This window comes from Prionailurus viverrinus, chromosome C1 (assembly GCF_022837055.1).
Source record: "Prionailurus viverrinus isolate Anna chromosome C1, UM_Priviv_1.0, whole genome shotgun sequence".
Lineage (NCBI taxonomy): Eukaryota > Metazoa > Chordata > Mammalia > Carnivora > Felidae > Prionailurus > Prionailurus viverrinus.
This window is the reverse complement of record NC_062568.1, coordinates 182160572-182187963: the sequence shown is the minus strand read 5'-3', so window position 1 is coordinate 182187963 and position 27392 is coordinate 182160572. Positions and strand designations below refer to the sequence as shown.

General features: G+C 55.3%; 1 protein-coding gene across 8 annotated transcripts in view; it reads right to left on the bottom strand.

The window, feature by feature from the left end:
* Window positions 1–27392, bottom strand: part of HIVEP3 (HIVEP zinc finger 3) — a 475566-nt gene that overhangs the window by 14093 nt on the left and 434081 nt on the right. For all 8 annotated transcript variants that reach the window (XM_047869023.1, XM_047869024.1, XM_047869022.1 and 5 more), the window contains one exon: window positions 3632–3807. In XM_047869023.1, the coding sequence (XP_047724979.1) occupies window positions 3632–3807 (176 nt within the window). The remainder of the gene's footprint in view (window positions 1–3631; window positions 3808–27392) is intronic.

Below are 27392 nucleotides of genomic sequence, written 5' to 3'. Positions count from 1 at the left end.
GTGGAACCGCCTTCCCTCCCATACTGTGTGCCCCCCACCCCCATGACAATCACTCTTTATTGAGCACCAGGGACTCTGCCACGCGCCATGCTGGGTGTGGAGGACAGAGATGCTGAAATGAAGATGCAGATGGCTTTATCCTCCAGTCTGGGCTCAGGGGCTCCCAGGAGAAGGTGCCAGTGGCCATTGGAGGCCGCAGGGAGGAGTCACGGAGTCTGAGGGGGCTCTGCCAGGACAGGCCATGTGGGTTACAGGAGAGCAGCCCCGAGTGTTACCCGGTGCCTTCCCTGCCCTCCCCTCCCCGGACCTCTTCTGTGAACTGAGGGAGGTATACCCAATGGCAGCAGACATCTTCTTTGGCTTGGACACCATTTCTCTGTCAAGGGGCAGAGCCCTGGCTGGCCAGGCAGAGTCCCCAGCTCCACACCAGTTGTCCCACCCCTCACTGGAAGCCCCACAGTCCTGGAATGAAGGAGGAAAGGCAAGTGGATGAACATGATGAGTGGCTGGAAGAGAGGTGGAACTTCCACTGAGAGCATCGTCCAATGACTCTGCGTCATTCAGCTTTGACCAACCGCCCTCCTTCCGCCCCTGCAGGCCTGACAGACTGAGGCCTGCCCCCAGCTGTCATCTCCATCTCCTGCGGCGACCGGCGCAAGGGCCTGTACACGGCACAGTCACCCTGCTGGCATCTGGGAACCCTCTAAGAAGAGGAAAGGGGACCCCCAGACCTCCACAGGGACATCCCGGCAGCCTTTCCCGGCACTACCCACTGAGACGCCTCAGCTAGCGCCCAGAGGCCCGAGCTGCCACCACAATGTCCAACACGGAGACGGAGACACAGACAGGCAGACAGAGACGGACAGGAAGGGCTCTCCGGGCCTGGGCGCAGCCAGGTGGCGGTGGTGGAGGGTCCTGAAGACCACCAGGCCCAGCCAGAGCCCAAGGGTGAGGGGAGGGAGGGGATGGCAGCCTGAAGGAAGCCGAGAGCCTAAGAGGAGGCTCCTGAGGTTTCCGAGTGATGGGGAAGGCCCACGCCTCCCGGAAGACACACGGCCCCGGAGGAACAGAAGACTCAGTGCGCTGCCTTTCCCTCACTCCCGGCACGCAGTGAGGGCCAACGGCAAGCTTTCTCTGCTGCAACTTGCCATCACCCACCCGCCACCAGTCCCTCTCGGAAGTCACGGAGTTTGAGATTCTACCATTTCAGATTCGCTTACTGCTTCGGCTCTGAAGGTATTGTCTTCCGGAAGCCTCTACGAGCATTTGAAGAGAGCTCAGAACCCTCGCTGATCACTGGTTGGGAACAGAGCCTCCTGGGCCTGGCCTTTGGGGCGGCCTGGGCAAGCCTTCACACCCAGGACTCCACGCCCCAAGGCATATGTGGTATCTGCACCCCTCTGTTCAGGTTATACCCTCTGGACCCTCCAGGGCGGGGACTGCCGGTAGGCTTGGCATGGCCTCCAATGAAAAGAGCTGCTGGAAAAGAAGTGTTCCTGCCAGGGACCCGGCCTCTCTCAGACCTGACAAAAACAGACCAGGCCTTTCCTCTCCAAAAAGGCAGGGGGACCTGAATAGGGACCCCTCTTTGGAGACGCTGCCCTGGCGGAGAACTTAGCCGGATGGGTTTTTCTAGTCTCATGTGTCAAGGTGAAGGCTCTCCGAGATGGTTCTGTGTGTGCTGGGCACAGGGAACCCAAATGGCCCTGGGCTGGGATGCACTCTCAAGACTGGGTTCCTCACATTGAGAACAGAACAGTGGGGTCCCCTGGACGCACCCCACTCCAGAGGCCACTTGATCAGCCACCTGATTTTGCCACTCCTTCCAGGAAAGGGGGGATCTGCTCAAGAGAGGAAGGTGATGGGGGCGATGCCCTGAGACAGGGGTCCTGGGTTCTAGTTACGTCTCTAGCATTAACGATCACTTGGTTTTGTGGGGGGGATTCACTTCCTTTACCTTCAAGGGGGTTTTAGACAAGAGGTTTTTTACTCTGTTATTTAGACTGTCAGTCAATGATTCCCATCTCTCTTCTCCATGAAGGTCCACTAGCTGCCTAAGGCCAGAGGGGGTGGGGCTGTAGGGGACCCATGGGGACAGAGCCCACACCCAGGGCAGAGGCAGGCGGGGCTGTGCTGCCTTGGACATGGCAGGGCTCTGGGACTGGAAGCATGCACGAGGCAGGGGGCCGGGCTCCAGGCCTATCTGCCTTCCCTGGGGACCTCTTGGAACACTGTTTATGGGACGCCAAGAGAGAAGAAGACCAGAGAAAGCGAGCGGGAGGGACGGCACCTCCATTCCAACCAAAGCCTAAGTGGGAAAGTTTGAGGTTCGCTGAGAATGCCAGAAGGCAGAGGAGGGCAGGGGTCGGTGAACGGGGTTAGGAGACCAGAGATGGAACTCGGTCAAAGAAGGGCCATGAGCCAGGGGATGTGGTGAGCTGGCCCCTGACCCAGTACAGAGAGAATGGAAGGGGCCAGCAAGAGGAGGAGGAAGTGAGGAAGGCTGGCCAACTCCGCCCGGGCCCCTTCAAAGCTGCGGCCCAACCTCTCTCACTGGGCACAGCTTCACCAACAGAAGAAAGGTCAACGAGTGGCAAAATTGAATCTGCTCTCCAGTTCTTCCTGCAGAAACACCACAAGGCTCCAGTGGGGGCCAGCCTGGAGGCCCCCTACTTGCTCAAAGGAGAAGCCAGGGCCCTCATGCCCCTACCCCAAGAATCTGCAGCGCACAAGAGGCTGAAGCCACGGTTGGGGGGGGGGGGGTGGTGTCTGAGAGCCCCAGGCCTTTCTCTGCTTCACCTCTGTCCGTCTGCTCCTCTACCAGGAAGCAACGGGCGAGCCGCACTGTCTTCCCTGCCTGGCCTGCGGGGACAGTCAACGCCATGAGTGGGGGGAGGGGCTTGATCCAAGTCTCACGGACTCGGCCCCACTTGCTCACACGAAGGGCCGGGCAGCTGCCGCCGGCCAGGCCACCGCCAGCTCCTAGCACAGCTCTGTGGGACGCGTGCCCTCTGTGGCCCGTCCTTCTTCCTTTCTCAGATGACGGCCAGGGCCTGTGCTGACCCTGCTTCGGGGTGCGGCTGGGGCCGGAATGCAAGGGCTGCCAGCCGGGGCGGTTGCGGGGAGAGCGGCGGGGGAGCCGGGCGGGCAGGAACATGGTCTGAGTGGTGAGGAGGGTGGAGGCAGGGGCGAGCGCTGCCATGAGAAGTGACCATGCGAGTGTGCTTCGTGGCTCGGAGTGGAATGGATTTCCAAACGCAAGAGTGGTGGTGACGAGTGCAGCTGCTGGAGCTCACCAGCTCAGTGGACAAAGGGCTAAGGAGACATGCAGAAGGACGGGGTGAGGAGATAAAATCAAAACCAGGAACCGTGTGCAAGAGCGCCATCAGGCGGCGGGGGGGGGGAGCGCGCAGGTGGAGGACGGTGTGGGATCCAAGAGGACAGGCTGCGGCAGCCAGGGGGCGCCACTGCCCGGTCTGGAGCCGGCTGCTCGGCCACCGGGGAGCCCGGGGAAGGGGGGTGCCCCAGGCCCCAGGCGGAGAGGTCTGGACCCCTGAGCTCTGTGCTAGGGCTCCCAGAGGGGAGCTCCCTACAGCGGGAAGGGGCAGTGCCCCAGCTGACTGTCTCTTACCTTTGGTTTTAAAAGCAAAGTGACAGTGCTTGCACACATAGGGCCGGACGTCAGTGTGGGTGCGGATGTGTTTCTTCAGCATGCTGGGCTTCTTGCAGCGAATTCCACACTCCTCACAAACATATTTCCCTCGGCCGCGGCCTCGCACATATACATACTCTTCGTTTGATTTGTACCTATGAGCAACAGGCGTCATGGTAAAGGAAAAAAAAAGGAGGAGAAGAGGCAGGTTCCCACCTCAGAAGATGCACACGCTTGCTAGCCGCATCCAGCCCGTTACGGATACCGGGAGAGGAGGACGCGGAACGAGAGAGAACCTCAGGGTGGGGGTGGGGGTGGTCGCCCTGGGGATCCACCATGGACCCCTGCACCTGCCCTGCCCTCCGACAGGTAGGGCTGCCCCCTCTTTTCTCTCTAGAGGCAGCAGACCCTGTGCTTCCTGCCGGGAAGTGAAGCCACCGGTTGGCAGAGGGCCTCCGCTCCAGAGCCAGCCTCCACACCAGCCCACAAGGGACAGCCACTCTGGGCCACCAGAGGAACGACAAGAGTGAGAGAAGGTGACGACCACAGCTCTAGCGGCTACCACTTGCCAAGTGCTCACGCTGTGCTGGGCACTTTACACAGATTGAATCACAGTCAGGAGCAAGAGCCCTTCAGAGCTCGAGGCTCACGCTCCCACAGCCAGAAAGGTATGGAAGGAGGATCTGAATCTGCCCCAAAGCCTATCCGCCTCTCACGACGGGCAACAGTCTGCGAGGAAGCCACCTGGACACTGGTGTGAGGGGAGGTATGAGGGATGGCCATCATTTCCCTGTTCTCAGAGTGAGAAACCAGGAGCCCCGCGCTCTCTGCACGACCCTATCTCCAGATGAGCTGGAAAGCTCTCAGGACCCGATTCCAGCGATCCCCTAGGGTCACAGGAGCAGGGCCAAAAGCTTTCCTAGGGTGGCTCCTGGGGCAGCCAGACCACCTGCCCGGCCTCAGGGCCACCAATGTTCTTGGACCTGAATCAGAATGCTCTTATTTCCACCTAGAAGGAAGCCCATGAGGTTCACTCGATACGATCCTCATCAAAATGCCTTGTTGGCCTGCTATAGATGTGCACGTCTCCTGACTGGGGCAGGAAAGGCTATGATGGAGACAGTGGAGGGGTTCCTGGATGATTCCAGGAGAGCCTTCTGACTCACGAGGCATGGGTGCCTTAGGGGCGGTGTGGCCTCTTGGCCAGCTGAGCATGCCCCAGAACCCAGCAAGAGGCCTGCCCATGCCCCACACTCGCACTGCACAACATGTCTCTGCCTGGGGGCCTTGGCACTCAAACTCAGAACAGGCGCAGAGGGGCAGGGAGGTGGCTGGGACAGGGTGAGGAAGTTGGGACAGCAGCTGGGACTCAACCCTACTCTGCAGGGACCATCGGCTTATGGCTGCGAGGATGTCACAGGATGACGTGAAAGAAGGGACTCTAAGGGAGGGAGCCAGCAGGCAGCAACAGAGGGATCACTCACACACACTCTCACGCGTACTCACACATACACACGTATGCACACCCACACGCACTCCTACTCATATGCACACACTCTCTCACCATGGACCGCTGTCCACAGGTCCCTACGGGTCCTGGCTTTTGTCACCTCAGCTTCGGCCAACGGATGCCTCTTACGTCATCTAAAACCAGGGCGAAGTGGTATCTTGTGCTCAAGGGGAAGAAATGGAGGCCGTGGGGGTGGTTGGTAGGGAGACACAACTCTTGTCACTCTGCTGAAGAGCACCCTATGGGCAAACAGGGGGCAGCTATCTCCCAGTGACAGAGGGTCGCACCCAGACAGCAGGACTCCTGGACCCAAAGCAGCTACCCACACCTGATTTCAATTCCTGTGTCCCTCTGTTGCCCCTGGGACCCATTCTGAGATGGAGCATCCTTTTCGCAGCCAGAGAAGAAGTGAGAACGGCTTAGTCTCTTAGCACTGGGGGCTCTGCCGCCACCTGGACACCAACCTCCGCTCAGCCCTGCTCGCCGGGTCCACGACACCCTCCCCCTGCTCCAACGTCCACCAACACAGGCATCCCTCGGTGTCCCCCTTCCCTCCACCCCACTGCCATGGTGGGTGCTGGGCACTTGGCCCCCCGTCACTCTGACTTCTCCTGTATTTGGGCTCTACCCTAGGCTCAAGCCAACTCAGCATCAGGTACTTGAGTCCAACTTCCGAGGCTGCTCTCGGACCCCTCATTTCTTCCTCTACAGCAAGCCTACACGACAAGCTTACGCGTACGCACACGCACAGAAAGGACTCTGTCTGAACCTTCAAGGGTTGTGCCTTGACTCGTGTGCCTTGACCATGGAAGGTGTGTGCAACCTGCTGGGGAGCACAAGGGGGCTGGGAAGGGCCAGGGAGGACAGCGAGAGATGAAAGCTGGTCCAGACAGGGACCAGGAACAAAGGCAAGAGGTGTTAAAACGCCCGGAGGATTTGGTGGGTGAAAGAAGATGAGGTGGGTAGGGCGGGACCAACTGGATCACCATCTCCGTCAGGCTGGAATGCCATGCTAAGAAGTGTAGACTCCGTCAAAGTTGTCTCAAAGATAAAGTCTCAGAAGATGCTTCCCTGGCAGCACGGGGAATGGTGTGGAGGAGGAGAGACTTTGAGTCCCTGTAAGAGGCACATTTCGTAGGACAGGCGGCCATCTGGAGGGGGTAGGGGTCACAGTGAGGCAGAAACAAAGATCAGAGTTTTCAACTTGGCTGGTTCGAGTGATACCATCTGTGGGCTTGGAGGGAAGCAATGCAGGACTCTAGTCTTTTGCTGAGTGTGAGATGCCTCTGAGGAGGACTTGAAGAAATGCCCAGGACACGGCTGGAAATCCTCAGGACTCGGCATATGGGACGCGCAGATTTGTGAGGGGGAAGCTGACCACTCAGGACAGGATTGAAAATAACAGGAGGACAGCGTAAGGGCCTAGAAGGCTCCCAAATGTGAGGGTGGGCAGAAAGACGGCACCAAAGCAGCAACTTCCTGGTAGCTCAGGAGGTTTGGAAGCCAGGGGAAAGGGGCTGGAGGGGGCAGCGGCCAGCTGAGGCAACGTCACGGAGATTTGGAAGAGGATGGTTACTGAGGGGCCCCGGGACTTGTCGAGGGCGGTCCTGGTTGAATGGCTCGGAGCCTATGATTTCTCTGCTCCTTGAAAGCTGGGACCAGGATCCATAAAGCTTTACAGCTTTGTGGTTCCCAAAGGGCCCAGCCCAAGGACAGGCATGGGGCAGCCGTCCTGTGTGGGCTGGACCCTCCTCCTGGGTAGGACCATCCCCCACTTCTCACTTCCCTCCCTCCCCCCCGCTCCCCCCCCATGCCGGGTCAGGATCAGCCCCCCTTGTTTGTGTAGAGGTCCCACCCCTTCCCCAGCAGCTCCAAAGCCTCTGCCTCTGCTTTCTGGCACATTCCGCCATCATGGACCACACACTCAGTTCAATCTTGTCACTAACTGACCAACCAACTGCAAAGCCTCCCTGGACCCGCACCCATTCCAGCGACTGCTCCCTCTGCTTCCTTTCTCAGCCCAAGCCTGGAAAGGACGGTCCATGCTTGTTTGTCCATGCCTCCTCACCACCCCGACTCCTGAGCCCCCACAACCCAGCTTCCCTGGCCGGCTGTCCTTGCCAAGGTCACGGGTTGCTAAATCCAAAGGACAGCTGCCTTTTCCTGTCTGCCCTTTGGCCTGCTTTCCAGAGGCGACTGCTTGGCTTGGTGACCCTTCTCTGCAAGCTCCTTCCTTACCCCTCTCCAGGCTCCAGCCTGCACTCTCCTCTCCTCACCCCTCCCAGTGAACCCCCTCTGTGAACACCTGACTTATCACCCAACAGCCAATGGATACGCTGTTCTCTCCAGCTCTGACCTCTCTGCTGCATGTCCAGCTGCCCCCTCAGTATCTCGCCTGGTGGTCGTCAGGCACCTCGCACCCACGTGCCCAGAACCCTGTTCCCATGTCCCTCCTTCAGTACCACCTCCTTCTGGGTGCCTGTCTCCGTAAAGGGCATGCACACCTCTGCGGCTGGTGAGGCCGGCAGCCTGGGCTTCCCCCTCAGTGCCTCTGCTGCCTTCTCTATACTCGGTCCATCACCACAGCCCTGACCAAGTGTGGTCCAAGGAGACCCGCCTCCTGCCCGGACTAGCCAGGGCCACCAGCCTCTCCCCCTTGAGGCTGCATCTTTTCTCCACAGAGCAGCCAGAAGGGCTTTCCCTAACACATGCAGTCCTGCCTCTCCTCCCAGCCTGGGGGCGACGCCTCCCCCCCCATCTCCCTCAGGATAAAGCCCTGCCCCTGCACCACCTGGCCTTGCTACCTCTCCAGAGCCCCGCTCCCCACTGTGCCAAACATCACGGGGCCTCAGAGTCCCTTTCCTCTGGTCTTCTGCCCTCCCCAGCACCACCCCCTTCCATCTGACCAGCTCCTCTGCTCCTTCAGGACTTTGCCAAAAGGTCCCTTCCTTTGGAGCCCTCTCTTCCACCTCTGAGCCTGGGGGTCCCACCTGCTCCTCCTTCACACTGTCGAGCTGTGGTTTTCTCACAAGCGTGGTCCCCATGATCCCCATGAAGGAGGGACTGTGTCCGCCTCAGCGCTTGGCCTATCCCCAGGGCTTGGCACAGCGCCTGACACCCAGCAAGTGCCCAGCACATCTGACTGCACACGAGAAAGCCAAACCCAGGCCTTCTCTCCCTGGCTCTGCTATAATCAGCCTCTCGGCCTTGACATCCCCACTCTCGGGGGATGTGGCTAGAGCACAGGCTCAACCCAATGCTGTGGCCACCCCACGGGCCACATAGCCAGGTCCTCCTAGCCACGATGGACTGGCTGAACACTCCCCACTCCCCGGTAGCAACTGTTCTGCTCACAGGATGTAGGTCAGTATGAGACCTGGGTCCAAGTTCTGGCTCCTGCTTGAGCTTGCCGGGTGACCTTGGGTAGGTCAATTTCAGTCCCTTAGGAAACAATCCATCTTCACTGCCCGGAGATACACCAAGCGCCATCACATGCCCCGACCTCAACCAGTCCTCCCATCAGCCCTTTACCATTGTCCCCATTTTATAGAAAAGGGAACCAAGGCCCAAGAAGTTTAAGTGACGTGGCCAAGATCAGCCCATCAGCAATCTTTCTGCCCAGCTCCCCATCTCTGCACAGACTTGCTGCCCAAATACTTTCAGATGATGTTGCCCAAGGTTTCCTTAGCACTTTCCTTCTCCAGGATTCCCAGGGCCCTGTAACACTGCAGACAAACAAGAACAGCATCGTTCTCCACCCAGCCCTTCCTGAAAGGGCCGCCAGCGCTGGGTGGGACCCACAGGTGTTGACAGCTAACAGAAAAATGCCCTGCAGAGAGCCGGGGCAGGAAACCAGAAAACCATGGTGGGGCCTCTAGGGGCCCAGTCGTGCCTCCCAGGTTTGCTGGCCCCTCCCCATCTGCCTAAGGCTGCCCTTGACCCAGGGGGGAGAAGTGAGGGACCCCCTGCCTGTTCTGGGACCACAAGACAGTCCATGCTGACAGGCCTGGAAGCAGCTGACTCACAGCTCCCGGGACAGGGAGCCATTTCTCTGAGCCCCACCTACGTGCCTGTCTTCTGCTTCCCTGACAAACCAGTATCAGCCAGTCCGCGAAATGTTTAGTTTTGTTCTTCAAGAAAAATAGCTGTTTCTCTGGGTTCCAGAATGTCTTAGTTAGAGGGACCTTGAGACCACACAGCTTAACTACCTGAGGCCCAGACTTGTGATGGCCAGGCAGCGAAGCGGCTGAGCAGAGCCCGGCCAGTCCGACCGTGGCCGTGGCACCAGACCCCCTGCCTGGACGCAGCTTTCAGTTCTGCCGCCTTCGGCCGAGCAATGAACAAGGCTGGTGGGAGAGGTCTGGAGGTGCCAGGATCTTCAAGAGCGTCTTATTCTATTCCTCTAATAGAGACGCGAACAGAAACGGAGAGGTTGAGTGTCTTGCCAAAGTTACAAGGCAACTAGAAAGAGGTGACGCAGAGCCTGGAACCCAGATCTGCCCCCAGTGCTCTTACACACGACACGGTATGCCCTCCTGCCTTCTGCGGCTTCTCTTCCAATCCCGTACCTGATGATGCCGAGCTCCCGGACTGTGAGCATTCAGCACATGACACCTTGGCTTGGGGCTCTAGACACCTCACAGACATTTCTGAAAATTGCAGCTTCCACCAGGCACGCTGGAACTCTGTGTACGTGGCACATCCCTCTGCTCCAGGTCCCAGAAGAGGGGATGTGGTGGAAATTAAATGCATTTCAGTCAAGGTGATGGGGGAGTTGTTCTTGGCTCTGCATGTGACAAAGATCCAGCAATGGAGCGGCTCTGCGAGGTAGTGAGCTCCCTGTCACTAGCACTGTTCACCCAGAGGCCAGATGAACAGGCTGGGAGACCAAGGAGCAGGAGGACATTCACGGCTACTGCATGCCCGTGACACGGGCAGCTCAGTGACAGAAGGGGAACAGCTTGTTTACTCCTACGACCTGCTGTAAAATGGGCATATTTATCCACTAAATATTTCATGTTGATTCCAATAAAAATAAATAGATCTATTTATTCCCGCACAAATGGAGGCAGGAATGGGGAGGGTGGCAAGAGGACTGAGCAAGCAGCGGTGCCATGGGGGTGGGGGCTGAAGCGGGCTGGAAAGCAGGATACAGTCCCTCTCTAAAGGGACGGTGGCTACGCCTTTCCAGCCATGTGTTGCATGATGTTGGCTGATCTTCCAGGTTTTCGAGAAAACCACAAATACAGATTTTTTTTTTTTTAAATTTTTTTTTCAACGTTTATTTATTTTTGGGACAGAGAGAGACAGAGCATGAACGGGGGAGGGGCAGAGAGAGAGGGAGACACAGAATCGGAAACAGGCTCCAGGCTCCGAGCCATCAGCCCAGAGCCTGACGCGGGGCTCGAACTCACGGACCGCGAGATCGTGACCTGGCTGAAGTCGGATGCTTAACCGACTGCGCCACCCAGGCGCCCCCACAAATACAGATTTTTAAAAAAATGAATACTATTAGTCTACTCTTATATAGCTCTCGCTGGGTACCAAGCACTATTTAAAATGCTTTCTATGCGTCACCTCATTTAAATCACATGGTGGCCCGTTAAGACAGGGGCTCTAATCATCCCCATGTACACCTGAGGAAATGGAGTCACAGAGAGGTTAAGTAACCTGCCCAAGGTCACACAGCCAGTAAGTTAACAGCTAGAGTTTGAACACAGGTCACATGCTACAAAGTTCAGGTGCTTAACTGCTATGAAATCACCTGTTTTAAGAGACACAATTCAAGGCAAATAAAATAGAAGGAGAGGCAGATCCAGCCCAGAGCGAAACTTCTGGCTCAAAGTAATTTCCCCAAGGTCACGAAGCTGGTAGGGGCACGTCTGACCTTCATGACCATGACTTTTTTCTCCACCAAGCTGCGTTTTTCTCTTAAATGAGGGGGGTGAACTCAATGGCCTCCAAGTCACCTTCCTAATCTGAGATCCTATGAGGGTTTTCTGTCGGTATGTTCTTGACCTCTCCATTTGTTATTAATATTTTATCATTAAACTCTCACCAGTCCTCCAGATTTGCGGATAATCACTCCAAGCAAAAGCAAGATGCGATCGGGAACGCGCACACCGTCGCTCTAAGTCCCACTTTTGCAGGGAGCCTGTCCTCTGAAGTGAGGCTTAGAGCCCGTTCCCAGGGGTCACTGTGCCCCCATGAGGTCGGGCCACAGTGAGCCCGTCAGCTTGTCTGCAGTGACACGCTCCTGGGGGAGCTCAAAAGGAAAGGACATGGGGAGAGGAACAAGTGCCAGGTGGCAGAGCCACTGAGCTGTGTACCTGTTACAAGTATTTAGTTGTCAAGAGGTAGGGAACACACCCCTTGGTGAAAAATAAACTCGGGAGGCTGGGCTGTGGGCCACAGGGGAAGTTCTCGCTGGGTTCTGAGCCCATCCTAGACTCTCCTTTTGCTGGGTTCTGCAGAGATGACATTACATCACAACATCCGGGGTCGGGGGCATTTAATGGGCAGTCCAGGGACAGGCCTGCCGGGCCAGGAATGCCACAGCATGTGTGTAACTCAGGCATGGGCACAGAGCCCACCTGTGGAGTGTCTATTTTAAGCAGTACTCTGTGTATTTACTCAATAATACTTACGAAGGCCTGGTCTGAGCCTGAGGCTGGGCCAGGGCCAGAAATACAAAGCTAAATAAGACTTTGACCTTGGTCTCAAGTGTGAACTAACAGGTACTTAAAAGATCATAAAACAAAGAGAAAACAGAAGCCCCTCAATGTACAAAGTGCTATGGATGATCGGAGGAGGGCCAGCGAGGGGGAGGGGGAGGGGGTCTTAGGCGGTTTTCCTAGAAGAAACTGCTTTTCATCTGGTAATGTATGGAGTCCAAACCAGGGCAGAGGCAGGGGCAGGAGGAAAGAAGACAGATTCCAGAAGTCGCGTGGCCTGACAGAGGCGGGAGGGGAGACCAGGTCAAGGAGCCTGATTTTCTACCTTCCAGAAGGACCACCCCCACTGATGTGAGTCCTTGTCCATTTCGCAGGCTTGCATTTGTGGTACTGGACCATTCCCTGGTTTTACCATCACGACCTGTCATTCTAGGGGCACATCAGTAGACAGCACCAGCTGCCCAGGAGACAGCAGCAGCTCTGGGGACCCAGCAGGCACAGATCTAAGAATAGGAGGCGCCTTTTATTCTAAAGACACTGGTACAGTCGGTGGAGATATTGTGGAGTGAATGACCAAGTGCAGACATCCAGAACCACCGGCTAGGGTCAAAAGAATGCAGCCAAAGGCCCTGTTTCCGACCAGACAGGGAGATCAGGGAGGGGGGCAGGAAGCCAGAAGCTGGGCCTCTCATGTTCAGAGAAGTGAAACCACCAAAGAGGCGCGCACATCTTACATGTGCACATTATACAGGGCTGCTCCAGCCTTCAGCAGGCCCTGGCGCGCAGGGTTCTAGAACAATGACTTTCACTCAGGGAAGTGGGGAGGCTGAGCGCGGGGGTTCTGCACCCTCCCTTTCCCCTCCGCATTGAGCTACTTCTCAGACCAGGCATCTATGTAAACTGAACCCTGTAGAAAAGAGTTTTGTTCATTGTGGGCGCCTGGGTGGTTCAGTAGGTTAAGCGTCTGACTCTTGGTTTCGGCTCAGGTCATGATCTCACAGTTCCCGGGATGGAGCCCCAAGCCGGGCTGTGCAGTGACAGCATGGAGCCTGCTCGGGATTCTCTCTCTCTCTCTCTCTCTCTCTCTCTCTCTCTCTCTCTCTTTCTCTCTCTCTGCCCCTCCCCTGCTTGCGCTCTCCCTCCCTCTCTCAAAATAAATAAAACACAAACACTGAAAAAACAGAGTTCTAAGAATTTAAAAACAATTTGAAAATTACTGTTAAAGAACATCCATGCTGGGCAGGACCTTAAAACCTCTGACTTCCGGTGGGGGGGGCGTGGAGCCTTGTGAATCCTCTGATGTGGTCATTGTCAGGCCCGTGGGTGCACATTGTCCTGTGAGTGCACACGCCTTGGCACCTGGGGTCTCACAGTTTCCGGGGAGCTCTTCTTCCATGAAGCGAAAGTTGTCAACCCGTGTTCCCACCCGAGTCTGAGCTCTGGCTAGTGCTACTCCGCTTCATGTGACAGTGTCCAAAACGTGCCACTCCACCCAAGACTGCTTTCCTCCAGGCCTGTCATTGCCATAGTCCCAGCTACTCCACTCAGGGTGGATGCCGATTCCTTCTCAGACTGGCCCAGGTCCCTCCAGGTTACCCTTTGTAAGATGAAATGGGCCATAAGCACCCAGGGGCCCCCCGGGGGGTGGGGGTGGGGGGCTGGACCCAGCCCAGCTGAAGCAGGACTGGGATCACTTAGTTCCTCCAGCTTCCCTTCCTTTTTCCCCAGACAGGAAGCAGGCTCAGAATGGGAACATGACCAGATCCTGGAGATTGAACACCTGTCTTATTCTTTACTAAAAAAGCACCGAAAAGAAAGTCAGCCAGGGTCAGAGGTGTAATCTCTTATCATGGAAAAAGAAAGGGCTGTCATTTGTTGAGCATTGAATCTGTGACAGGTGTTTTTTCCAGGAATTCTGCTGTGGAAGCCACAACACAATTCTGTTGGACCAGTGGCAGGAACTGAGGCGGGAAGGTCACGTCGAGGCTGGCTTAGGAAAGTCTCAGATGCCAGCACAAAAGCTGGGCCTGTGTCTGGCAGGCGGTGGGGGATGGGGAGGGTGTTCAGTCCGAGTGGTGTTCTGGAAGCCCATGCTGAGGCCGCAGTGCAGCCGCAGCTAGAAGGGACACTGTCCAAGGCTGTCTTAGAGTAGCAGCTGCTGAAATGTGTAGACACGAAGTGCCTGACCAATGCTCGTGAGCCATGGCTATCGACTGCTGTGCCACTGTGGTCTCTAAAGCCTCAGTGTCTCCTGCAGCACAGAGACACAAATATGCACTGAGAGGCAAATGAGAACAGGCCGTGTAGCGTATTCGAATCTCACAGTGAATACAAGGTCTCCTCCTGGGAAGGTGTCCCCCAGTAATAGCTTTCCTAGCGGGCAGTGAAGTGCAGCAATGAAGAGAATCGGACTTAGGAGCCAGAATTCCCGAGGCTGAAACCAGGCTTTGCCCCTTATTAGCTCTGTGACCTTGGACAGGTTACTTAACCTCTCTGTGCCTCAGTTCCTTGATCTGTAAAATGGAGATAATGTCCTATTTCTTGACCTGGGGGTAGGTGAGCATAGTTACAGAGGTGTATTCATTGTGTAATGGCTCATGGACTGTATACTTACGACTTGGGTTGCTTTTTCTATGTATGATAGGTTTCCACTTAAAAACTACTGAAAAATAATAGTGTATACTCATAGGATTATTGTGAGGCTAATTTCCTTAATACAGGTTACAATCTTAGAATAGTGCCTAGCATGTACTGAGCACTCCGTCAGTGTTTGCTCTCTCTAGCGCTCTGTTTGTTAGCACTCACTACAGTTAAATTTACTCTTGGGGTGTCTGGCTGGCTCAGTTGGTTAAGTGTCCGACTTTGGCTCAGGTCATGATCTCACAGAGTTCACAAGTTCGAGTCCTGCATCGGGCTCTGTGCTGACAGCTCAGAGCCTGGAACCTGCTTCGGATGCTGTGTCTCCCTCTCTCTCTCTCTGCCCTGCCCCCCCCCCCAACTCTGTCTCTCTCAAAAACAAACATTAAAAATTGTTTTAATTTATTCTTCACCAATGTAAGGAAAACCAAACGGCCCAGTTTTCTATAGACGCAGAAGCCTGGAGATGTCCCTCTCACCCAAATCAGAAAGGAAGCCAATGGTTTGGTGCTACAATGCCCGTAGAACTGTCCATCTGGGGCCACATAGGCACCAGCTGATAGAGTAAGCAGTTACCGATGGAGGCTCCGCCCCCTCATCCCCTTTGCCTCCTCCCCAGCCCCGCCAGGTTTGCAAAGGAATCCAAAACATGCTGATGGGGATGCGGGTGCCCTGGGAAGCCTTTTAAGACCGAAGCCAGCAGAGGCGACGGTGGTGAGGAACCAGTTCCGGTGTTGAAGAGGGAGCTGCTCACTTGGAATGGGAAACATGCCAGCATCCAAACTTTCAGGTTGAATCCATGGCCGAGGCAGCTTCAGCTCCCCCCTGTGACACGTGACCCACACAACAGGGGGCTTGACCAGTCTTAGACTCCAGCTGTCCACGTGAGAATACTTTTGAAAGGGGAATCAGTAGGACGAAGGGTCAAGGTCCAGATAAAGAAAATGCAGCAGAATTAAGTGCAGCCTCAGTGAAGTTAACCAAACCCTTAGAAGCCATATCAGGACGATACAGACGCAAAATGCTTAAGAGCTTTCCAAGGAATTCCAAGCTTAAGAATAAAGGGTTATTTGCGCTTGCCAACTGCAGAACAAGACTCCCCTGGTAGGGGGCGCTGTGCCAGTTTTAACTGTACACATAGCCTTTCTCCAACCCGTCACCTTAACTGTGTGACCATTCAACACTGCAGCCAAATTAGTGTCATCACGAGGGGAACGTGGAGGGGAGGGGGCATGGCAATAGTTACAAGCTGGAGTGGTCACGTCACGGACAATCTGAGCTCCTGCTTGCCTATCACATCTCACCTTCCCTTCCGTTAAAACTTTTTTTTTTTTAATGTTTATTGATTTTTGAGATAGAGAGATACAGAGCATGAGCGGGGGAGGGGCAGAGAGAGAGGGAGACACGGAATCCGAAGCAGGCTCCAGGCTCTGAGCGCTCAGCACAGAGCCCGACGCGGGACCCGAACCCACGAACTGTGAGATCATGACCTGAGCCGAAGTCGGACGCCCAACTGAGTGAGCCACCCAGGCGCCCCCTACCCCCCGTTAAAATTTTCAATGCTTTGGACAGTTCTCAGCACGACAGACGGAAGAGGCACTTTGCATAGAGGCAGGCTGGGTGGGAAGACGTGGCACAACCCAGAGCTCCTACGTTAAGATCAGACTGAGACCTGCCGCCACCAGCTCGGCTCTCCTTCAGAAATGCCATTTCCGTGAAGTCTGGTCCGAGATGAAGAGGCACGCGGGCCAGCTAGCAGAGAACACGTCACCGGTCCCCGGCACGGGGAAGGTGAAGCTGAGCGTGAGCAGGTACTGGACGTGAGAAAACAGAGCCGGGGTATGAAATGAGGCAGAGGCTGCTGCAGAGGCAGCAGAGGCTGGTTCTTTGGAAATCCTCAAAGGTCAGTGAAGGGGATGTCGAAGCTTCTTAAGCCCCTGGAGAAGTTTCTCATGGACTGGGAACCGCACCTCAGACAGAGCCGTTGTCACGCTCCGTCCTCAGGCACCTGACAGCCTGCATGTCTGGGAGCCAGCTACCCTGCTTCTGTGACCCCCAGTCTCACCCTGGGGCCGCAAGCCTCAAGAGGTCACAGCTTCTGACACAGCCTCGGAAGGCTCTTTACCTTCTGGCGGGAGCTCTATATCACCTTTATGGTCAAGGTGAAGTTGGAAAGTCTCCCGTCTGACAGACTTGCTGAGGACTTGCTGAGCTACACGTTTGCACTGGATGCACAAGATGAGCAACAGCAAACCAACTGAGCATCTATGATCATTTAGCACGACTGAGGCATCTTCCTCGTTACGGGAGCTCAAGTATCCCTTGCGTGTCGCGCTGTTCCTCTTTTTTCCGATGAGGAAAAGGGAGGCTCAGAGAGGTCACATCACCTGCCCAAGGTCATACAACCAATGAGCAGCTGAGGCAGGACACCGAACCCCCAACGCTCTTCTCTGGCTCACACGCCCTTCCAGCTCTCACGGCTGGAGAAGATGCTGCTGATGGGGCGACTGTTCTCCAGAGCATGGAAGGAGAGAGGGAGAGGGCAGAGATGTCCATCCCTTGCCACGGCCGCTGGGGAAGCACCGCCGTCTCCACCATCTCCATGCACCAGCGTTTGGTGAGGTCCACCCGGGGCCGGGGCGGGGCAGCAACGGGGTCTCATCAGGAGCCGGCCATGCAGGCGGCCGAGCGTCAGAGGACGCAGAAAGTAGGGCGCCCCAGTGCATGGAGCTGTGGTGGAAAGAACACAGATCTGGAACCAATAGGGCTGGCTTTGGTTCCCAGCTCTGCTCCTCACTATCTGAGCCGTAGATAAGTTCCTTTGCTTCTCTGAGCCTTGACCCCCTCATCTGGAGAATGGGCATGTGTGTGCGTGTGTATACATGTACAAATACGGCTTAGCAGGTGGTGATGAGGATTAGAAATTCTATTTGTGAGGTGCTTAGTGCTCAGTTCTGTACCCGGGGGCACAGCAGGCACTCAACAGACGATGGCTGCGGTTACTGCAGATGGAGATGAAGGGGGGACAACGGAGGGGCACTGCCGTCGGAATAGGGCTCAGCCCAAGAGGCCACGTGCTGCACCTTGTCCAATGGTCACTAGAGCTGAAGTCAGTTACCTGGGGTCCTTCCTGAGTATGCACGGTGAGTGCTGCCGGCGGAGGGGGGGGGGGGGGCGTGGGAAGGCAGGTGGGGCTGAAGCAGGCTCCTCGCAGGGCCGGAGAATGGTCAACCCCTGGGCACAGAAAAGCAAGCAACGCTTTTCTCAGCAGGCTTAGAGCTGACAGAGGAGAGTTCCAGACAGAGAACAGAAGGAGCTCTCAAGAGGGTCCAGCTACACCGATAGAACAGATACACCAGAAAGGTTTTAAGTAAGGAGACCCTGGTGTATGCGGGTGTGTGCCTTACCCAAGGTCACATGGATGTTGATGGCAGAGCCGGGACTACGACCAAAGACTCCCCCTCCCAAGGCAGGGCTGATGTGACTGGGCGTGCCCTCGTTACAGATGACCGGGACCGCTCCCCACACACTTCCCTGCACTTGGCTGGGTGCCCAGTGGAGAACTGAGTCAACACGGTGTCTCCAGAAAGCCACGGGCAGCCCTCCAGCAGCACTGGCCCGGCCGGGACCGAGTGTCGCTTACAACTGCTATTTACAGCACGCGGTGCCTTTCAGAGTGACCCTGTGGCTATAGAGCTAAGTCCAGATAAGATGCAGAGTCAGCTCTAAGTGGCTGAAAGGGAACAGATCCTGCTAACATTCCCTGCAGATCCCCTGGCGTTTGCTGAGAATGGGGACAGACGCTGAAGCACCCTCCAGCCCCCGGGTTTCAAAACAGCCTATGACATAGAGATAGTTGTCCCTGTTCCGGAGATGGAGACACTGAGCTCAGAGAGGCACGGCGACTTGCTCTCAGCCACACAGCTAGTAAGTGGCACCATATATATCACACCAAAGATCATTTGTATTGTGCCACTGCCTACATTTTTAAACGTACATGTTTAAACCACGCATGGATTTTACGAAGTGGAGTTCCCCTGCCTGGGGGCTTTAAGGCCAGCCATCAGGGGAAACATCCATTTGTCTGACCAAACAGAAAATAAAAATGTCAAGTTAAGGGAAGATAACAGGTCCTGGGGGTTCAGAAGGAGAGATGAAGTCTGGCAGGCGGTGGCAGGGTGAGGAAGGTCAGGGAGGCGCCATGGGAATGATCCCTGAAGGACAGGTCAGCTGTGACGATTTGGGGATGAAGAGGGGGAGGGGGCCCTCCAGAGAGGAGGGAACAGCATCAGCAAAGGCACTGAAGCAGAGAAGCATGGGTCACACAGAGGCCAGGGCAGGGAGAAGAGACTGAGGAGGCGGAGCTCTGGAGGGAACCGGAGGGAACTGGGGCTCCAGCAAAGACTTTCTGAGCCAGGCTTTAGGGCCAATTGCGTGGTGGAGTCACAGAAAATGCCAAGCTTTGGGGATTTAAAAATAGCTCCAAATGCACGATGTGTTTACAATTTACAGTAATTCCTATTTGTTCATCCTCCCCCCCCCCCCCCCCGCCCCGTCCTCTCACAAAAATGAAATGAATGGAAAGGGACAGAGGTCCTTCCCCACCCACAACTGACAGCTGTGGCGGGACCCCAGGCCCCTCCCCCACCTCCCCACCTCTCTGGTTGCCCCCCACTCACTGCCGCTTCAGGCCGCATCAGCTCCCTGTTCTCGCAGCCTCCGGCCTTCCCCTCTGCCAGTTCGTTCATCTGGAACAATTCTCCCCCACCCTCCAACCCGCCCCTGCCCATGCCTTTGTCAAACTGCTGCCCGTCCTCGGAGGTGCTTCCAGAGCGGTGCCTGGTCCTCCTGTTCGATGGCCGCCTGCGCAAAGCCGTCCAGAAGGTGTCAGAGTGGAGGGACAGGACCCCGCAAGCTGACGCTCACTGCACGTCTGCGGGTGCCGGCACACGCATGGTAACACGTTCAGTCCTAGCACAGCCCTAGCACTCTCCCCACTTTGCAGGTGACAAAGGGAGGCACAGAGAGGTTACACACCCAGCAGGTGACGGAGCAGGGACTCAAGCCCAGGTGGGCTGGCTCGAGGCTGTGGTCCTGGACCCCCCAGTCCAGCCTGTGTCCAGCTTTCCCACTGACATTGCTCTGCCTCCCCAGACAGGCCGCTTCCCAGCTTGCCCCAAATCACACGGCCCATCTGGGCAGAGCCAAGGCCACTCCCAGGTCTCCTGGACTCCAGACGCAGCAATTCTCCCCGAAACCATAGAAAAGGACGCAGCCCAGAGGGTCCAACCTCCAGTTCCTTGCTGCCTCCTTCCAATTCTTGCCATGCCCTACCCACCGGAAGTGATCTTCTAGGAGCACTGTAAAGGGCTGCGGTGATGCTCCAGGGGCTGGTGTTTCAGAACCCAGCCCGAGGACCCCCATCTCACGCTCTCCAGCGTCAGGGCTCAGAGACAGGCCTCCTGAGCATGCCCCTGTGTGTCCTGTCCCCTCCCCCGCCCCCGCAAGGCATCATCCTAAGGCCTCACCGTCACAGAACTGCAGGTTTCATGTGTTGTTTTACATTATTTCTAACACACGTTAAAATAGAACGTGACAGAGGAAATGAGGAGCATTTGTCCACGTACTGCCCAAACTCACGCTGATGGTTTGCGTCACAGCCTGCGGGAGGCTCTCACCCAGGTAGCTGCAGACACAAAGCACCTGCCGTGAAGCAGGCTGACATGGGCAGGAGCCAAGTGCCCAGGAGTCCAGGGAGGGAACGCGGCCTGTGAGGAATTCCTGGAAGGGTGGAAGCAGAGTTCTGAGCGTCGTGAGCTTGTGCTGTGATTCTCTGGGAGGAGAGTGACAGTGTCCCCTAGGCCCACCCAGCAGGTGGGGTGTTGAGAGCGCCCCCCGGGGCCCCATGGCGGATGGCCAGACCTGTCTACCGAGGCTGCTGGGACCCCAACCGGCTCCTCTGGGCCGTCCTGCAGAGACCAGCCCTTGACCCCCATCTCACCATTGTACTGCAGAGAAAGGCTCCCCCTGCCAGTGTGGTCCGACGCCAGCGAACCTAGGGGAGCCCTGCTTGCTGTTTTCAGTGTGCTGTTTGGACTGAGAGGGATTCCTGCCACTCTGGGCAGAGGAGACCCAAGGAAGCGAGGGGAAGGGCACCCCCCTTTGATGGGGACGTGAGCAGGCATGAGGCCCCATCCTGCTGGACCCCAGGCAGAGCCTGACTACATTCACAGCAGCTTCTCCTCTACCTCAGGTGAGAGTCGACCTTCGGGGGCCATTCAGAGGGATGGGGCAGACTAAGGCCTCTAAAACGGGGAAGGGAGAGAGCCTAGATCAGTGTGGGGACACCCGTGGGTTCCTGCAGCAGCCAGACCCCCCGATATCCTGCTAGGGTCCGGGCAGACAGCACCCGTCTGTCTGGCGAGGCTGCAGCTGGGCCCAAGTCCCACCTCTGCTGCGTCCTTCCATCCCTGGTGGGAGTTCCTGGGTCACTGCTCACCCTGTGGCTGGCCCCCTGGGGTTCCCTGGGCCCAGACCCATTCAAACCCCATCCCCTGCTCTGCCCCATGGGGCTCCTGTTGGTCACAGAGAGGATGCAACTCCCCAGCTGCCTCCCTCACTCGAAGGATGCACCACTCACTGTGATGGTGAGAACCCAGAGTCCACAGAGAGCCACCGCCAGTGGGTTACAGCCCTTAGGAAAATCACGCTTCTCAGAACCTGCTCCTGAGCTTGCAGGCTAAGCAGTCCCAGAAACTTCTGAGAGACAGATCGGAGGCAGCCCAGCTGCCCGATCTGCTGACGTTTGAAAGTCTACAGGAACTGGCCTCCTCCTCTTTGTCAGGGGATGGCTCTCCTTCCTTTTGAATCAGGCTGCATCCGATCTGGCCGCCACTGGGTGAACACGCTTTCCTACCTGACCCCTTAGAGATCCTGCCCCAGGCTGTACAGCACAGCCTATGGACAAGCCTCCCTGGCCCTCTGGACCCTGCCAGCTGCCTCCACTCCTTGCCACCATCCCTGGGGAGATGCCCTCCCTGTTCCTGGCTCCAGTCCCCGGAAGCCCTCGCCTGGCCCCTGGCTGGCTGCCTCCTGGCCCCAGTCTGCCAGCCGTACTTGCCAGAAGGTCACAAGGCCTCACTCACAGCCTGGCTTCTTGCTGGCTGCCTTAGGCTCGTTTTGGCTCTTGTGTCCTGCCCGGTCTGTTGCCACCATGTTCCTGGGAGCCTGCCTGCCTGGCACACCAGGCCCCCTGCTGCCCGGCTCCGGCCCAATCTGTCTTCTGCTGGCTGCTATGCCCCAGGACATACCTCCCTCAACCCTCCTGCCAGCTGGGCTGTCCCTCTTCAGTCTGTAAGCCACCCACAGTGACAGATGACACCCATCCACATCATGGGTCCAAAATTCTGCCTGGACTTCAGGCCCCACTCGTCCTTTGGTCTGATGCCCTCAGCTCCCCCTCTTGGCCTTGGCTGACTCCACTTGTCCAGAAATCTGCCCAGCAGCCCCTGACAGCCCATATCCCTTTTCAACTCTTTCCTCGATTTCTGGCTTCCTCAGTCTCTTTTCTTCCGAGCCAAATTTATTCTCTCTCTTTTTTATCTTACGTTTCTATTTTGGAACTGTTACAAACACACAGAAAAGTTAAAAGTATAGTGGGGGGAAACAACTTTCTCCCCGAACCATTTGAGAGCAAGTTGCCAATTCCATATCGCATTCTCCCCCAACACTTCGGTGCCCAGCTCCTCCCTCCAAGGCCACCCCAGGCCTCCCCAGCTGGTCACGCTCCACCGGCCCCAGTCACGGCCCACCGCCTGGGGACGGGTGCCCTCCTCAACCTGCGTGGGTTGTGGCCCCCCAACCAGGCCACCCTATGTTGTCTCTAGAACCAAAGGAATCCTGTGGGGTTGGTCCTCTCTCTTCATGGGAGCTGAAGGCACTGCACGTTTCCAAGGCAGTACCATTCCAGAACCATCTCCCTGCTGTCAGTACAGTGACATACCTCACACACACCTATACACGTATGACACCACCTTCCTTCCTGCCTCCCACTGGCACGTTCTGAGTGGGGGTCAACAGGATGGCTTCCGTCACTAACATGCTGTGTTAATGTCTCCCTAGGGCATAGTTTCCTCATTGGCAAAGCGAGGAATCTGGGTTAGGTAATTTCTAGGGACCCTTTCAGAATACCAAGAGCAGTGGACTTTTACTGAGTACTGATTGTGCACCAAGCATGGGACATTCGCTACGTGGAGCATCTTCGTAAATCCTCATGCAAACCTTTTGAGATGTAATGGCTGTTACCGTTTCCATGCATGGGGAAACTGAGGCACAGAGGCATTACCTAATTTACCCAACATCAGAAGGTCACCCTGATAGATCCAGGATTCCCACGCAGGCCATATGGCTTCCGAGGTTACACTTTACCACAAAGTGCCCGTAGAAGGCGGCAGGTACCAGGAATTTACCCTTTACTCGGAGAGGCAATCGTATAATAAATATCGATAATTCATGGCAGAATAAGAGGTCAACTTACTACGTGCCAGATACTTACAAACATTGTTTCCGCTTATTCTCAACCACTCTGACAAATAGGTACTATTACTCTCACTCTCCAGCTGCGAAGTCTGAGTGGTTAAGTGACTTTCTAATCAGTGGCAGAGCCAGGATTTGAACCCAGGTCTGGCTGGTGCCAAAGCCATGCTCTTGTTACCGCCACACCTAGACGGGTGCTCCGCTCTGAGCGCAGGGAGCAAAGGATGCCACCCATGCCCTCTGCTTGGCAGTGGGGTTGGGACGGACTGTGCCAGGCTCCGGGCAAGAGTTTCTGGTGTCCGATCCGACTTAACGTTCACAACAGCCCTGGGAAGCCTCCCCACCTGCAGAGTGGAGAAGGGCACCCCAGGAGCACCAAAGAGCAAGGCGGGCAGACGCAGGGCAGCAGAGTATGGCCAGCTGGAGGCATCAGCGTCTCCTGGGGCTGGGCCTGCATCCCGTGGACAGCAAGGAGCCACTGATGCTTGATGGCGAGACACCGCAGCTGGGACCCCCTCCTCCAGGAGACTCCAGACCATGGGGAGAGAGCAACTCTCTTCTCATTTTTCTGAGCTGTGGGGCCAGAGAACCCTAGAGATTTAGCCTCTTTTGCCCTCCTTGTCCCCCTCACCTATGTGTGCTCAGGCAAGCAATACCCAATACCCAGCTCCGGGCGCCGAAAGAAATCCTTCCCAACAGATGTCTCATCTCAGGCTGGGGCATATGGCCAAAGACTCCTGCCCAGGTAGGGGTACCCTGCAGAGGAGCCTGGATTAGATCCTCTGAAAGCCAGGAAAGGCCAGCTCCTCCTCGGGGAGAGACAAGCGCTTACAACGGCCTGCACGGCACCCTGGCCCAGGCCTTTCCCTTGAAGACTGTGTCTGAGCCACATCTCCTCCCGGGACCGACTGCAGTGGTAAATGAGCTCATCTGCTGACAAGAACTGGAAGATCCTACGTGTGACATCATGACGGCCAGAGACGGTTCACCCAGACCACGTGGCCAACATTCGTTCTACGGATGGGAACTGAGATTCTCAAAGAGCAAAGGCACCGTCCATGATCTCAGAGCCAGCGATGGCAGAGTCAGGACTGAGACCCCAGCCCCGACTCCAAGGCTCAAGCCCTCTCCCACATCCTCTGATTAATTACCCATGAGGAAGCTGAGACGGAGACAGGCGATAGACTTCCCCACACCTGCCATGACTGGGCTCACACCATGTTACCTCCTTCCCCATAGGGGGCCTCACTTCAAGCAATGGTGGAAAAGGCAAATGGTTCCTGTGATTTGTAGTGAATCAAATCCAGGTGGACCCGTGCTCAACCCCAGTGTTGCACACTCCATCAGCCCCACAGCCCATGTGTGATGTTTTTGTTTTTGTTTTTGTTTTTTCATTTTTACTGCCCCTAGATCAACCAGTCACGGAACTGGAGCTGACTTCCAACCCTTCCCCTTCTGATGTGGGGTCCACATGTGGCCGTCAAAGACACCCTGGCTTATAGGCCTCAGAGGCTCTACTGACCAGGCACAAAGAGCACTGTAGCCCAGAGAAGATCAGAATCATGCTGGGGGAGGGAAGGCGGGAAGGAAGAGAGCAAGATGGAAGGAAGGAAAGAACAGTGAAGAAGGAAGGAAGGAAAGGGCACCTTTGTTGAGCACTTCCTGGATGCCAGGTACCGATAAGCAGCCCGAAAGTATCTTGCCACTCATTTACAAGCAGCCTGTGGAGTGGATACCACTGACCCTGTTTTTAGGGACTGGCCAGTCATTGCTGGAGGCGGGGCTGGAATCTGATTCTATCTCAGTCCAGAGCCTAAAGACTTCCTAGACTTTCTAGAACTGGCACTTTGCCCTGTGCTCCTCTGACTCCTAGGAGTTTAGGGAGCCTGAGAGGGTGGCTTTCCCTGGGGTTCCTCAGAAGAATGAGTTCCATGGCCGAGACGTATTTAAAAACAGCTCTACTGGTAGTCTGTCATTAAAGATGGCGGGGAAAGCATTCTTTCTTTTTTCTCTCTTCTACCTCAGCCACCTCTCTCCCCCTCTACTCTGCCCTTCTCTCTCTTTCCCCCTTCCTCTCTTTTTCTTTCCCTTTGGCATAATAACCCCACAAAAAAGGGAAGGGTAGGAGAGGACACTGGCAATAAAGCTTTCAGAAGCTGGAAAGAGATGGATGGGTGAAAAAGACTTTGCAGGTTCAAGAAAGTGGAATCTTAAATTGACAGTAGGGAATACGAGAACCAAATCGACTTCCACCATAGGATCTCTCAAGGACTCTAGAGATGGGGTGGGGGGAATCAAGAAAAGGATGACTGATTTTATATATATATATATATATATATATATATATATATATATACAAATACATATATATATATACGTGTATATATATATACACATATATATATACATACACACACACACATATATATATATATATATAAATATATATATATATATATAAAATGTTTTGTATTTTTGAGAAAGAGAGAGAATGTGAGCGGGAAGGGTCAGAGAGAGAGGGAGACACAGAATCCGAAGCAGGCTCCAGGCTCTGAGCTGTTAGCACAGAGCCGGACGTGGGGCTCGAACTCACGGACCACAAGATCATGACCTGAGCCAAAGACGGATGCCCAACCGACTGAGCCACCCAGGCGCCCCTATTTATTTATATTTTTAAAAGCAGGGACAGAGGAATGACAGGAGCTGGCGATTTACTTATTTCTTTGTTTAATTTATTTTTTTAAGTAAACCCTGCCCCCAACGTGGGGCTGGAACTCACAACTCTGAGATCAAGAGTTGCATGCTCTACTGACTGAGCCAACCAGGCGCCCCAGGGTTACTGTTTTTATTTTTACTTATATATGTGTTGTTATTTTTACTTTTTGATGTTTACTTACTTATTTTGAGATAGAGTGAGAGAGTGAGCATCAGTGGAGGAGGAGCAGAGAGAGAGCAAGAGAGAGAATCCCAAGTTCCTTGTGGTCAGCACAGAGCCTCACATGGGGCTCGATTTCATGAACCATGAGATTGTGACCTGAGCCAAAATCAAGAGTCGGACACTTAGCCAATCGAGCCACCCAGATGCCCCTATTTTATAACTTATTTTTAACTTTTGAAAGTAATCTCTACGCCCAACATGGGGCTCAAACTCACAACCCTGAGAATCAAGAGTCACATGATCTACCAAATGAGCCAGCCAGGTGCTTCCCAAGATGACTGTTTTTAGACCCCCATCCCTTCCTCAACTCTAGCAGCCAGGAGACCACCCCTCCTCCAGCCCAGAGAAAGTCTGGAAGTTTCTCTGCAAACAATGAAACGAGAGGCCTTTGAGGAAGGCGTCAGGCAAGCTGAGGGCAGGCAGAGACACCATCAAGATGAAGGGGATGTACAACTGAATGCTGGGATTCTTCTCCCCTCTCCCTCCCACCTTTTTCTTTCCTGTGGCTCCCAGAATAGAAACCCTACACCCTTTAGCCAGGCCACTTGAGTCTCCATGGGGGCTCTGCCCAAGAAGAAAGACCTAAAGACCCTGCCACTGCAGAGACCCCAGGGGAACAGCCTAGATGGACATCTACTGGGATGCCCACCAACAACGAGCCCCTCTCACACCCGGAGCTGCCGGTCAGCTTTGAGCCTCCCAGTCTTAAACAAGTGGAGGCACCTGAAAAAAGGGACAAACAGGGATAAAAAGGAATCTGAGGGAAGCAGACATTGTGTAGAAAAGAAAACTAAAACCAAAGACAACTGACCTTCATGGCCTCTGGGAGATAAGCGAAGGTACCGGGATCCATCAAATAAGAACAGGATGCTATTAAAAAGAAACATTCAGGAAAAAAACAAAGGGCTCTTGAAAATTAAAAATGTGATGTCAGACATGAACAAAATGGCTGGAAGACAAAATGGAGGGCAGTACCCAGAATGTCACGCGAAAAGACAAAGAGATAGGAAATCTGACAGAGAGGTATGAAAATCAGAGAAACAAGCCAGGAGGTCCCAGCCCTAAACCACAGGAGATCCAGGGAGAGGGGACAGACGTCATCGAGGAAGCAATGCAAGATCATTTCTTAAAGCTGAAGCCCCCCAAGGTGTCAGATTGGAAGGGTCACTGACGGAGGCAGACCACTCCGCACCAAGAGCCACCCGGGTGACCTTTCATAGTTCTGAGCGGGAAGGGAAGATCCAGAGAGGGTTGCAGAGAATGGAACAGGAAAAAACTGACCTGTCAGAGACACTTTCTCCAGAACACTATACAGAAGGCTGGTCTCTGCAAAAATGAGGAAGTAAATGAGGAAAAGGAAAAGGAAGATGTGAGTTCCCAGAGAGGGGAGAGCCAATATAGGAGGAAGAGAATCTCCGGGAGGGGGGGGCGCTGGGGGGTGGTGAA